This window comes from Vespa velutina, chromosome 1 (genome assembly GCF_912470025.1).
Source record: "Vespa velutina chromosome 1, iVesVel2.1, whole genome shotgun sequence".
Taxonomy (NCBI): domain Eukaryota; kingdom Metazoa; phylum Arthropoda; class Insecta; order Hymenoptera; family Vespidae; genus Vespa; species Vespa velutina.
This window is the reverse complement of record NC_062188.1, coordinates 12,773,896-12,788,895: the sequence shown is the minus strand read 5'-3', so window position 1 is coordinate 12,788,895 and position 15,000 is coordinate 12,773,896. Positions and strand designations below refer to the sequence as shown.

The 15,000-nt window shown below is 28.6% G+C and overlaps 2 protein-coding genes across 8 annotated transcripts in view; one reads left to right on the top strand and one right to left on the bottom strand.

Moving 5' to 3' along the window:
* Positions 1-83, top strand: part of LOC124950114 (microtubule-associated protein futsch) — a 46,375-nt gene extending 46,292 nt beyond the window's left edge. Inside the window, exon 10 of the mRNA XM_047496419.1 lies at positions 1-83. This exon is cut by the window's left edge and continues 6,328 nt beyond it. The gene's annotated coding sequence lies outside the window, so the exon portion shown is untranslated.
* A 523-nt stretch (positions 84-606) lies between these two features.
* Positions 607-15,000, bottom strand: part of LOC124953185 (myogenesis-regulating glycosidase) — a 16,869-nt gene continuing 2,475 nt past the window's right edge. The window contains exons 2-10 of one of the 7 annotated variants that reach the window (XM_047504193.1): positions 14,624-14,886; positions 13,298-13,774; positions 13,077-13,174; positions 8,582-8,796; positions 5,359-5,492; positions 3,125-3,346; positions 2,928-3,038; positions 1,714-2,709; positions 607-1,628 (exon numbers count right to left, since the gene is read on the bottom strand). In XM_047504193.1, coding sequence (XP_047360149.1) covers positions 722-1,628; positions 1,714-2,709; positions 2,928-3,038; positions 3,125-3,346; positions 5,359-5,492; positions 8,582-8,796; positions 13,077-13,174; positions 13,298-13,774; positions 14,624-14,886 — 3,423 coding nt within the window. In that variant the 3' untranslated portion in view covers positions 607-721. Of the gene's footprint in view, positions 1,629-1,713; positions 2,710-2,927; positions 3,039-3,124; positions 3,347-4,008; positions 4,136-5,358; positions 5,493-5,975; positions 6,117-6,195; positions 6,306-6,603; positions 6,690-7,305; positions 7,496-8,581; positions 8,797-13,076; positions 13,175-13,297; positions 13,775-14,623; positions 14,887-15,000 lie in introns of those variants that run through there. The other 6 variants (XM_047504203.1, XM_047504242.1, XM_047504233.1 and 3 more) reach the window with 6 other exon arrangements.

Here is a 15,000-nt window from a genome sequence, read left to right as displayed (position 1 = left end):
ATGATTATTATTATTATTATAGAAATAACAATGTTATGCTATATGATACAAATAATAATATAATAAATATACACTATACCTTATAGAGAGCGTATCTCCCCGTCACTTCTCACATGCGTCCACAACAAGATGGTTAATTTATATTTCATTCTTTTTCTTTCTTTTTTTTTTCTTTTCTGATTTCTCTTCCCTCTCTTTCGCTAGATTTACTCTATTTACACACGAATATGTGTAATCGTCCAAAATAGTCGGATTTACCCTAACGGCCTAGATCATATATATATATATATATATATATATATATATATATATATATATATATATATATATATATATATATAATTACGAAACTATGATTAGAATATTATTTAAATAATGCCAGAGAAAAGTGTATTTATGAGAGAATAAATAATAAAATACAGAGATAAATAAAAAACAAATTTAAAAAATAAAAAACTATATGCAATACTTTAGAAGAAAAAAAAAATCCCAATGTAAGAAAAAGAAAGAGGTAAGTTTTTAATGTAAGTTGAGGTAAACAAAAAAGAACACTTTTTATGTGATGCTTGAGAATTTAAAGAAAGGAAAAAAAGAACAAAACAAGAGTAAAAACGGAAAACGATTTATTATGTTTATTAAATATCAATCGATTTACAATAACTTCATTCATATTTCGGACGATGCAGTAATGATAATTTTTTGGAATCGATCTGAATCGATTTTAGAACCTGGTATTATCCGGCATCTTAACGAAATAGGCCACTTTATCTTCAGCTACTCTGTAATTATGAATCCATCTCGATCCCTTTCTAAGACTACCATCTATACCATCTCTCCAAACACCAGCAGGTAGATACACTTCTCTCTGTCTACTACCCGAATAGAGTATAGGTGCTACGATCAATTCTTCACCTACGGAAAATTCATCAACAACTACGTGACAAGCTGGATCAGCTGGATCCAACATCCAAAGAGGTCTAATAATCGGCAAGCCTGTGTCTAAAGTTTCATTCGCATATTTTTTTAATAACGGCGTCACCGTTTTTTGTCTCAATGTCGTTAACCTCTTCGCTATTTCTAAAACCGAATCATCAGAATATTTGCTGGGTAAATGTGTGAAACGTATAACAGGTAAGAAGGTAGACAATTGGAGCCATCTAACGTATAGTTCTTTGTCTGGGAGATTGACCTCAAAATCATTGTCAGGGTTATCGTCAGACATAGGTAAAGCTACATCACCACCTACAGCACCTGGCATTATAAATGGATAACCGATCATTCCATAACTCAGAACGGTTGGTATCACAGTTTTGATAGCCTTCCAAGAGGAAGAGAAAGGTGGTAGAGATACAAAGACCGGTGCCCTGGGTCTAGATATAGCACTAGAGACACCGATCACTGGAATTAATCCTAAAATCGATTTGGTGAAGATTGTTTTATAATGATCAGGATTTGTTAAAGCTTGCTCGCATTTATAATAATGCGGCATGTCTTGTGCGGTGCCTAGATCAAGGTAGAAGGAATCAACGTGATACTTCGTAATTAAACTTTCTAATTTCGCTTGAAGCCATGGTAAAGTTTTGTTATTAGTAATATCCAAAACACCAGCGCTGTTGCTCTGCTTGTATCTAAAAAAAAAAAGAAAAAAAAATTAAAAATAAGTGAATAAAAGACACAGATTTTTTATCAGTAATTAAAATTAAGAGAATATGCCTGGTCAAAGCTGGAATCCTTGGATCGCTGCCTCTTTCCGAGATCAAGAGCCTGTTAGCCACAGCATCCTTGAAGTTTATCGACTCCGTAGATATAAATGGTTGAATGCTAAAAACGATTCGGAAACCACGCCGATGAATGATATTAATAGTTTCTTCCATCGATGGAAAACGATCTTCGTCTAAAACGAAGTCACCTGGACTGGGTTGCCATTCCTCGCTCAGTAATACATGACCTTGACGTAAAAAGCCCAAAGCTATGACGTCTTCGGTATAATTATAAATTGCGGCTTCGTTGGTCGGTGAAATTTGCCAGACTGGTTCGGAAAGAAGAGAATGAACGGCATGCAACTCGTCTGGTTTTAATCCATCCCATAAAGATTTCTCTGCCATGGACGAGTGAAGGTTCTTCATGTTGTCGGTAGCACAAATGGTATAATTTAATTGTGGCATTGGCGTTAGATGATTGATATAGGCAAAAGCATCATGCTTGGCCTGGAGACAAAAGTCATTACTACGATTGGCATTGATGGAAACATAAAGAGGCGTTTCGGGATCTATTAAAATGGTGGCTCCTTTCGAGTTGAGAAAATATCTCTTCAAAACGTTACCGAAAGAATGTTTCCTGATATCACCGGTTATGAAAGGGCTCAGATCTAATCGGCCACGTTCCAAAGGATACGACATACTTTGAATCTGTCCTGCACCATACCAATGTCCTCTTTTCGTCGACCAATCAAAACAATCTTTTGGATTATAATAAGGACTCAAACTCTGCCAAGTGACATGATAACAATGCATGTCCTCGCGTTTTGTATGAGCTAAATAAAGACGCGTTTGTTGTAGCCATTCAAGACAGACCGAATCTTGTCGTTGATGGTGCGGTAGACAAGGAAAGACTCCTGTATTAGCTGGTATACCTTCTCCCAATCGAGCAGCAATAATTTCTGAACCGGTACTACTGTACACGTGCATCACTCGTTCGTTCTTATTGAATCTAAAAAAGAGAGAGAATGGAAGCGATACAGAGACAATAAAATATCATTTTTATTTATCTCTCCTCGAAAAATGATACTGTTAAATTATTATCAGAAAGTAACCCTCATTAAGCCCATTAAGTACTTACTTCCTCGTAAAATTTGTACGAATATCTTTATCGATAATTTGATCGAATATCTATATATTTGAAGTGAATGAAAAAATTAAAATATTTACCTGAACTTGTCAAAGTATGCTCTTTGTAGAACATGTTGCGTGTAATAAATGTGGGCAAATCCCACGAGGAAGACCACACATAGAAATAATATTCCAACGAACGATCGGAGTCTACAAATCATATTAAAAATAAAAATCGATATTGAAAATACAATCAACAAAATAATGTAAATGTACATAGCATATAATGTAAATACCTGTAGTCCGCATTTTGTCGTTTTTTACTACTTCGTAAAGCTTGTGGAATTGACAATTGAAGTTTTTCTTTGAGCAAGCTGCTTATGCTATTAACACTGGTAATTGTCGAATTGGTACTTTGTGCTCCACCTGGGAGATCTATGGGTTCGTTACCAAGCTTTTGTGACATAGATGGTGATGCAGCTCTGCTCTTTCTTCTTGGAGGTGCTTGCAATGGTATTCTTCACAAAGAAAATAGTAATATTAAATAATTTTAACATTTGTGCGAAATTTGACAATTTATTGAATTGGTCAGTAAGTAATTTCACAATTTTTCGGATTTGATAACTAAATAAATAACATGAATATTTTATTATACAATACAATATATTCTCTAATATAATATAATATTGATTAATATATTAATATATTATTATAGAAGAGATAAAGCATAATTAATAATATATATAATTATTTATATTATATTTAATATGATTTATTTGAATTTAGACAAAAATGCATAAATCATTTGAATACTATAGTATTAATACTAAATACTATTTACATTCGTAATATAATAAAATACTAATGCTGTTTATTAAGATATTATATAATTATTTATATCATATTTAATATAATTTATTTAGATTCTAACAAAAACAAATTATTTCAATACCATAGCATTAATAATAATATTTACACAATATAATAAAATACTAGTGTCGATTTATTTAGATTTAAACAAATTATTTTAATGTTATAATACTGGTAATAATATTTATGGTAAAAAGAAAATTAATATAATTTGTTTAGATATGAAATATTAAAAATCCCGAAATTACTTATCAACTAACCAAATACTTTTTCTGTCAATGACAATAACAACAACACACTTGAGCTGTACCTCTGTAATGAAATCGCACTTCCAACATCGTATCTAGGCATCATTTTGATAGATCTTTTTTTTCACTTGCGTCTTATGGTAGTCGAACTTTTTAGCTTTAATTAAATGATCTCATCTATTTTAAAAACTGATCGATGAAGTCACGTTATACAAAATGAAAATAAGAAAAAAAAAGAAAAAAAATATGATAACACAATTATTTTAATAAACATCGACAAGAATGATCGAAATAAACTTGCAAAACTCTGCTTGATCTTATCATCGTCAAATTTCCGATCATTCGTAACAAATGCATCGGGAATAAGTAAAACAAGAGAAATACTGTAACTAGATTAGATGAGAACAGTAAACGTTTGTCACGTATGTACGAGACTCGACTGTCGATTTTCTCGTATGCGGGGAAAAGACTCCGAGAGTAAGAGACTAGTGATAACCCTCGGGCGATATAAAGGAGGTCGAACTCGTCTCGATGATCCTCCGAATGGCCTTGAACACTCACTAGGTAATTCGAGCGAATCCAAACCCGTTCACGACTGTAAACTCGTTTTTATATCTTCATTCGATGGAAAATTGAACTCTTTATTATTATAGTTTACAACACTTACGGATAAATCGTTTACGTTAAATCATTTTAACGAATAAAATCGAACAATCAATAAAAAGAATCCATGTATTTTCTAATTCACTTTAGAACGAATAATTTTATTAAATTAAATGCTTTTTTATCTATATATTTTTTAATTCGTCTTAAAACAAGAATAATGATATTGAATTACATATTTTCTTATATATATATTCTATATACATATATATACATATATATATACATATATACATATATATATATATATATTTATATATAAAACAGGAATAATGTAATTAAATTAAAAACTTGTTTACGTCCATTCTACTCTACTAACTTACAATTTAAAATACTAATTAACTAACTGTAATTTATTATTCATTATAATTAATTTTTAATTAATTTTTAATTTATTCGAAAAACATGATCATCGATCGAGACGTTGGTTTTGATAATTAATAATGTTTTATTTCTCTCAAATCGTCCTATTAAACTGGTTGTTTAATTTTTTCTTTAGTTTTTATAATTACATTTTCAAGAACGTTTTCGCACATTCTAAACGAAACACATGCGTGCATAAATATATATACACACACACACACAGACAGATCGAAAGAAAACCGGATAAATCCACTTTCAGTGAAAATCGAGGTACGGTAAGAGTATCGGTAAAATGGTAAACGCGTGTTTCTCATTGGAAAAAAACATTCTTAAGGTCACTTGAAAAAAGATATATATATATATATATCGATATATCAAACACATACTTTGCTAATTCCTCGTCATTGGCTTCCTCTTCCGTTTCAGAACCGAGAGAGCTTCCATTTGGTGTTGAGCAACTGTTGCTGAAAGTCACACTGCTACTGTCACTCTCGGCTCTTGTAAATTTTGATGCAGTACTCTGGAAGAACACACCTGAGTAATTATCAAAGATAAAATTATATATATATATATATATATTTTATATATATAATTTTATCTTTGATAATTATATATATATATATATATATATATATATATATATATATATATATAAAAACAAATAAATGAAAAAAATTCTTTGAAATTTATCAAACATTCGTGAAAATAACAATCACATCTTATTTATAAAATTACTTTAAAAAATATTAAATAAAGGAATTACTATCTCTTATTTATTAATTATACGATAAAATAAGCAACAATAAAATAATAAAAAAAAAAAAAACAAAATATTCTAAATAAATAAATATAAATTTGTTGTTCAAAAAACTTGTCAAATTCACTTCTAACATTAAATAGTTTTACTTTAAACTATGATATTTTTTATCATGATTAAATTATTTAGATAAAGAAATCGATCTCGATCGATGGGATAGAGATATGGAAAGTAAAGAACTCGAACCGAAGATCGACGAATCGTTATCACCGAGTAAGTTTTATTCGTGTCCTTCTTCATGTCTCAATTCTTCCCACTCCCACTTTGATCGCGACCTTATTTCTCTCTCTCTCTCTCTCTCTCTCTCTTTCTCTCTCTCTCTCTCTCTCTCTCTCTTTCTTTCTCTCTCTCTCTCTCTCTCACACACACACACACACACACTCTTTCTCTCTTAAAGACGATTTACAAGCTGGCCAGATTTCCTGCGTAGAATTTACGAGACGGGAAAAAACGAGTTGCTTGTCACTCCAACGAACACGAACAACTAATACACGTGAACTTTGCGCTAACGTTGCATCTACGCATTCAAAGATCCTGCATTAACATGGCTGAAGGATGTTAAGTGTTACATAATTGAAAGAACACACTTTGACAGATTTTATACTTTGAAGATAATATTATCAAATTCGAGATGTAATTTTTTTTTCTTTTACTTCGTTCATTTTTCATGAAAGAAAAACAAATTTTTACACGGGAAAAAAATTTCTTACGCAGAAGATTTTTTGACGTCTTTGGTTTAATAATTAGATAATAACAAATTTTGTAAATATTTACAGAAAAAAAATAACGGATATAGAAATAAGTATGTATATACCGAGTATTTTTCCATTAATATTTGACATTTTTTTATCATCAACCAATCGTCGATATATAGTATTTCGTAATAGTATTATTTTTTGTTATTGATTACTTCTATGGTCGAAAAAAAATATATATATTGAAATTTGTTATTATTGTTTTATATTTTATTTTAACTCTTATTTATGTATAATATAATAATATATTTCTAGTGATCTAATATATTTAATATATTATTTAATATATAAATTAAATAATTTTCAAATCACTGATTGTATAATCAATGAAAAATTTATCTTTTCAATATTTAAAATGTTTAAATTTAATAAATCAGTTTCAAAATCAATATGACTTATTTAATCCACTAAAAAAATGTTTTAAACAAAAGTCTTGATTTATTTATGAAATAGAGTATCGATTGAAAAGAAAACCATTAATTTATTTAAGATACATAATATAACAATAGAATGCTAAATGTTACTAGGTGATCAATTACTCTTTATCGAAACTATTTAGGCCAATTTTGTTTCAATTGAGTTTTACAAGTCTAGCTTGCAGTTTATTACTTACAATTTGAGAAAAAGATTAAAACTATTATAAAAATTAAAACTAAAAAATCTCATAAAGAATAATTGATTTTTAAAATCATTGAGAAACTTTGGGCTCAGTTTATATATGTTATTTCCTCATCACGAATCTAACGATGTTCTAAACCCACCTCATATATAGCTTCCAACCTAGTTTTGGTTTCGAACTTATTGAAAGCCCATATCGAGTTATAATTACAATCCTCGCCATCTTCTTTGTTCATAGAAATTAAAAGCGGTTGTTTTTCCACCGCTCTGAAGGACTTGTCGTTCATATAAAAACTCGATTAGAATACTTAGATCAATGATGAGAAAGTGAGACTGTGTGTGGAAATCACGTTTTTAATTTCGTAAATATATGTACTTGTATATGTAAGTATTTATACGTTTAAGATTGAAATGCGCCGAATAAATGAAAAATGAAGATTCGTGCAAGGACGAATGTGATCTTCGATCGAATGAATTTAAAACTAAACTTATTTTTGTAATAATAACTATGAGAAATCTATCACGTAAATATTTTTTGTGACTTTGCTATTCTCGTGTTTATATATACTGACAATGATAACTAAATGGTCAAGGATACACACGATGTTATTGTTTCATTTTGGAAAGTATTATGACGAATTGAAAAGATAAATATGGGAATATCAAAATAATAAAATCGTCTTATTTTGAATTTTTGAAGTTACTCAAATATTGACGATATAAAAAAAATTTGAAAATAGATATTGTAAATTTTCATTATTTTTAAATAAAACGATTATGACTGATTATTATACAGCGATAGATAATTATATTGTTTGTTGTGTATTTAGATATTTTATAAACATTTATGGATATATGTGATTTATGGAAAATAAATATATCTGGTTTATGGAAAAAATATATATAGTTCATATGTTATTTAAATTTGAATAACAAGTATATCGATAATATCGAGTATATCGATAATTAAAAAAAAAATATATTAAACTGTGTTAATAAAATGAAATAGTATTTTGTCGTAGCAGTTATAGAAAGTATTAATAAGCTTATATAAATATATGTAAATATATATAATATATATATAAAATATACAAATAAATATATATAAATATAATTATGTATGATCTCTTTTATAGAATTATTTTATGGAAAAATAACATATACTTCTATACAATTGTTAAATCTGTTTTGTTTTACATGCATCCTGCAAATCGAAATCGAAATTTACCAATCCTAAGATGAATTAATTATAAAATTTAACATTTTAGTATAAATATTAAATACTTTTTCGTGACACTCTATAGCTAAATATTTGCTACTACATAATATTGTAACGAATATATGTACCATAAATAACTTTATTAGGCATAATGAATTTTAGAAAGGGACAGAGAGAGAGAGAGAGAGAGAGACAATTACCTTTCGATCATCTATACGAAGATCATCCATCTCGTCCAATTTGCTCGGCATCGATATACTCGTTTTTCTAATTCTCGCTGCAGATATTCCCGTTTTTTGCGAAATATTATCTTCCTTCGTAGAATCGTTAAATGTGTTTGTTAATTGTACAAAATTTTCATTCGGTCTGAAACTCGTCTCCGTTGTTCCATCGATTTCCTTTGCATTCGTACTATCTGAAAATTTTAAATAATTATTGTCATGTTCCATTCTCTTTAACGAAAAAAATTAAATAAAACTGTCTTATTTTTGACGATTATAAATTTTATCAATAACATTTAAATTTTAGTATTCGCAATATTATCAAAAGATGATACTTAAATTATATCAAAACAATTTAAAATAAAATTTGTAAAATTTATATATGATGTGTTATAGACTTTAATTTTTTTACGAAGTATTTTTAACCCAAAATTCTTTCATTCTTCCATTTATAATATTCTCATCTGAGAATCTCATTTAAAAACTTGTATTTTATTTAAACAACTATAATCATAAAATAAATAAATAATAATACATATCTATTAACAAACCGTTGTACTATTTGATGATTTTTATCTCTTAAAAACAAAGTAATTTATTCCCTTCGTAAACACTTTAAGAAATAAAATCATAAAATAAATAATGTGTCAATAAATATTTAAATTAACAACTGTATGTATTTTATTCTAGTATACATCAGATGCAGCGAAAGCACACGAAAGTCTGGCGTACTATCGCTCTGTAAACTTTCGCAAAAAAAAATACACACTGTGTCGGTAGCCAACCGACAACGACGACCATGGCTATAACAATGCGCGGCAAGATCAAAGAGTTTCTCTTCTACTCGTTGCTATAATCCAAGCATGCTTCTCTAATCGCATTTAACTTCGCATCGTTAACTTGATATGAAGCCATTCTTCAAAAAGCATTTTTTTTAACTCAAATTCTCTCGACCGAATATTACAAGATTTAATTGCGATAAAAAAAAAAAAAAAAAAAAGATTGAGAATATGTAATTATTGTGAATAAATCTTAAAAGAAAAAATGTGCGATTGTACAACAGAGAAAGACGATGAAAAGGGAACACCAAAAATGGTGACTCTTTTCGAAAAATGTCAGAAGCCTTATAGACCGGGAAAAAATATCGAGGTTTATAGTATAAATGATGACTTGAATGATAAAAAAGATAGGATTCAATTTTTACAGAAAGAATCAAATGCACACGACGTAGTATGGTGCAATTCGTTGCAACAACTCTCGTTGTCTGAATATTCCAGCGACTCGAGTCGATTGGTAAGAGATTAGCACATATCGCAAAATTAATTATGATCCTATATTTTGTTGTGTCCAAAAAAAAATTATACTGGTTTGGTCAATAAGTAATTTTGAAATTTTCAGGGAAGAATACTGAATGCTGTATTATTTATTTAAATAAGAAACAAAGAAAAATTTTGACTTATTGATCAATCCAATCTAATATGAAATTTATATAATAATAATATATAGCATTAACACTTATAGTATAATATATATTATACAAATAAGTATTTTAATTATAAATATTTTATATTTATTTCTTTTACTTATTATATTATAATAAAAAAAAAAAAATATATATATATATATATATATATATATACTATATATAATAATTATACTTTATCTTCATCTCTATTTGACCATAATAGCTCTTACTGCTGTATTGACGATATGAACAATAGTTGTATGGTTTTTAATAATTGCTTAACAAGCTAATAAATTACAATAATTGTTACAAACTAATAAATAAGGTTACGTTCTTTTGATTTCGCGATATTCTTCAATTGCCAATAATCTCTCGAATATTTTGAGTAGCCAAACTGTAACAATTTTCCAAATAATTTTTTCACAGTTTAGATTCATCTGAAATATATTGATTAGTGTTCTTTTTAAAGAAATTTCTCTCCATAGTTTATCATTGAGATATCACTGAGGCATGTCGATAGCTACCATAGTTTCATACATATCATTGTAAAAATCATTCTAACTGACTTCATCGAACTAACTTCATCTTGTGGATCATTACTTGTAATAACAGAAGTAATTCTATTACACTACCTACCAATTCTCTTGTGCGTAACTGTATGTATATTTTGTCTTAGTTGCAATTTTTTTTCGAATCTTCTTGTAGCATGCTTTACAATATATTTCTCTTTCCAACAATATAATTATATTGCACAGAAGTCAATCCATTTCGTTAAATATCATACTGCCATATGTATTATATATTTAACATTGAAAAATATGATATAACGACACTACTAATCCAATTGAACTACAAAGAATTAATGTGCATCGTGACTCCACCTATCATAAGTATATCATATAATCATTTATGTTTAGTTTCTCATTGTATGTCAATACACCATTAACATGAAATTAGATCATGTTATCGATCATCAATTTTGATAGATCGTCACTCAAATATATACTTACGCAAAATCTATGCATATAAGCATGAAATATTAATTTATGTAAAACATATTCAATATGAAAAATATGCCAAATAGAAATTATATTTTTAGAATTCCTTAATGACAAAAAACTTTCTGATGCAGATTCCATAACTTTATCTATTTCTTCTAAAAATATATATTTTCGTAAATATCCGCAGTTTATTTATAGATAAAATATTTTAGAAAGTATAATACTACATTAATTTATAATAGATATTAATACTTATAGCAGCTATTATGTAGTATATAAAATGTACCGTTAGTAATAATTATACTATATTTTAATATATAATTTAAATCCGTTTCAAAAATAAGCTAACGATTAATATCGTGATGGAAAAATAATAATTTAAAATACAGATGCACGTATATATCACTTCAAGATTATATAAAGTTATAAAACCAAAAATGTAAATAAACAATCTCTTCATTAATCACAGTACAAATTCGTGAGTCCACGAACCATCAAATATTATGGGAACGAAGAAGAAGAAGAACCATCACCGTTCATTTATAAGCCATGCATGACGTTCCCAGATGAAGTTGAGAAAGAAGCAGACATCGAGCACACTCTAGCGATCATTAAACCGGAAGCAATGATTTACAGAAGACAAATCGAGGAACGAATATACGAGGAAGGTTTCGAGATACGTCAAACGCGTTGGTTACAATTAACACCCGAGCAAGCGTCAGATTTTTATTCGGATAATTACGGACAAGTCTGGTTTGCTCATCTCGTTGCTTACATGTCTTCTGCTCCAATCATAGTACTCATGCTAACCAAGCATCAAGCTGTACATGATTGGAGATTTATTATGGGTCCCATGAAAGTAATTAACACATTCTTTTTATGTTCTTCCAATTTCGTCTATGTATTCTATATTTGTTTCTTTTTTTTTATATAGCATATCTATTTTTAGTTTGTATTTTCTTTATTCATGTTTTTTATGTTCCTCTAACATCCAATTTCTAATCTTTGTACTCTCAAATAATTTTTTTTTCTCTATTTCTCTAATATTTAATTTCGTAATTTTTCTGATCTAACAATTTATTTTCTTATACTTCTTTAATTTCTAATAATTTCATTACTGTTTTCCTAATTTATCATCTCAAGTTTCTTTAATTTGTAATAATTGCTTAATGTTATCATTGTGAGATATATATTATAAATATATATAAATATAAACATTGTTACTTCTTTCAGGCACTTTCGAAAAGTGATTGTAACTTCTATTCGTTCTATTTAGGTCGCAGAAGCTCGATTATATTTTCCCGACAGCGTAAGAGCAAAATACGGTCGAAGAGGTGAAGATTTTAAAAATGCAGTACATGGAAGTTTGACTCGAGAGAAGGCTGAGAAAGAAATACATTTTTTCTTTCCCGAATGTAAGACGATGTAAAAATTAGAATTTTATCATATTAACTTCTAACTTCGTGCTTCTTACAGCTGTGATTGAACCATTGCTGATAGGTGAATCACTCGTTGAATATTTGTGGGAAACAATCAACCCAATTCTCACGGAAGGTTTAGTTCTGGTAAAAATCATTATATTTGATCTTTATCGATCTAATTTACCGATCTTAACGCTTATTCGAACGCCAACATCGAGTTTATCACAATCATCAATTTTCTTCATAAATATTTTTACGTCTCGAACTTGACTCGACACTTTTTCGAGTGACATTCTATGACAATTCTTTTTATAAAAAAATCGTAAATAATAAACTAAAAAATAAAATAAAATAAAAGTAAAGAAAAAATATAATTCCTTATAAATTTCTTTCAGTGCTGCAAATTGAAACCAGCCGATCCCTTATTATGGCTCGCTCATTGGCTCATATTAAACAATCCCAATAAGCCGCGATTACCCGAAGATTTAGCATTAATACCAACATAAGAAATGCAAACAAAAAATCACGTAATATTTTCCTTCCAAAAAGAAAAGAAGAGAAAAATAAATTATATATTATTATCTTACCTACGAGAGTGATCTCTCTGGAAATCAAGGACAACCGATCTCGACGACATGACGTTGTTCTATTCGCTCGTCTTTCCACAGCAGTCTTTAAATTGTATCTGAAGAAAGAAATGATTATTTTATTTTCGAAAGGTTCTGTTTTTTTTTCTTTCTTTTCTTTTTTCTTTTCGTTCGTATTTTAAAACAAAGAAAACAAATCGCTGACACAAAAATTCCTTGACCTTGATTCAACCAAACGATGAACGATCTCCGTTTCGCTTTGTTCAATGTTTCTAGACGATCTTTGATTTTCTTTTTCTACATCCCGATCATTTCCTTCTTTATATTGTAATTTTATCGAAGATAATTCCGGCTCAACGATCGATTTTTCATGATCTATACTTTGTGACCCGTTAACATTCGTATACTCCGAATGACGAGATCGCACTCCAACGAAACGACTTCGCGATCTCTCCTTCTCAAAACGCACTCGCACTCCCGATGTAACGTCGTCACCATCACCGTCGTCGTCGTCGTCGTTGTCATAACAGTCATAGCAGCTAATTTCCTGCTTCCCGTTGATTAATCTATTGTCGTCCCGAGCGCTCAACGGCAAACGCTCGAACCCACCAGTTCGTGCCTTGCTTTCGATCGATTCCGATCTATTCGATGTATTTCCTTGATTTTCTAAAGATCTTTCTATCCTCTCGATCGATATCCTAACAACAACAAATCCAAGTATAAACTAAAAAAGAAATATTAAACATTTTACAATAATAAATTTTCAAAATATTTAGATATCTTTTTTGAGGATTATATTAAAGTGTCTCGAATTTTGTGAATATATATTTATATATATATATATATATATATATATATATATATATATATATATATATATATATATATAAAGAAGTTATTGTTATTTCAAAAAATGATGATAAAAATAATAACGAAAAGCATATGTTTGAATATTTCCCATGCTATATAAAGGATTAGTTGAAATCGACGAACTGTAAATAGGTCAATTTTTTTATTGGGATGAAAATAAGTATGTAATATCGGAATTTTCAGTATTTTGTATTTAAATAAACCACACAATATTTAGTATTTTTTTCTACTATATTATCAAAAAATATTATAAACAATATAATATAAAATTTATAATCTAATATAAGTAAAGCACATAGAATTCGCCTTTATTTTAGTTATAACATGTTTCACTATTTATATGCTGTAGTAGTGTATAAATAGTATTTTAATTTTTTATAGTATATTAAATAATATATTGAAAAATACTATAATAGTATCTACACTAAATAAATAATATTTTTTACTATACTATTACAAAATACTAATAAAGAATATTATTCCTGTTTATTAAATATAAAATAATGAAAATTCCAACATTACTTATGGCACAATTAAATTTTTCTTACTTTTTTTAAACAATAAAAGAAAAACAAAAAATAAACATAGCTCATCGATTTAACATAATATTCATTCACTTTCTCATCTGTTCCATTTGAACTTTCGTAAATAAAAATAAAAAAAAATAATGGAGGTACCTCTCATGAGAATTCCAAAAATTTGAATCTCTCTCGCTTCGTATTTGCGTACCAATATCGGTGTTAGATTTAGCAGAGGGTTTGTACCAAGGTGAAGGTGTTCTCATTGACCCACTTACGATTGGCCAATCTTGAAGAAAATTCATATCCTGAGAATGAGAGGGTAATATCGAAAGAGAGACACCTCGTCTTTCGGCCAGTCCAATCGGATTGACACTGGCTACTTTGTCGTCCCATGGATCTGCGATGGAGAGCAGCACTTTCTGTGCAGATAAGAAAAAGATCCCGATAATGAAAGAAAAGAATAAATAGAAAAATAAAAGAGAGAGAAATACGATTGTTTGTTTTAATAATGCTTAATCCTTAAAAATTATTCG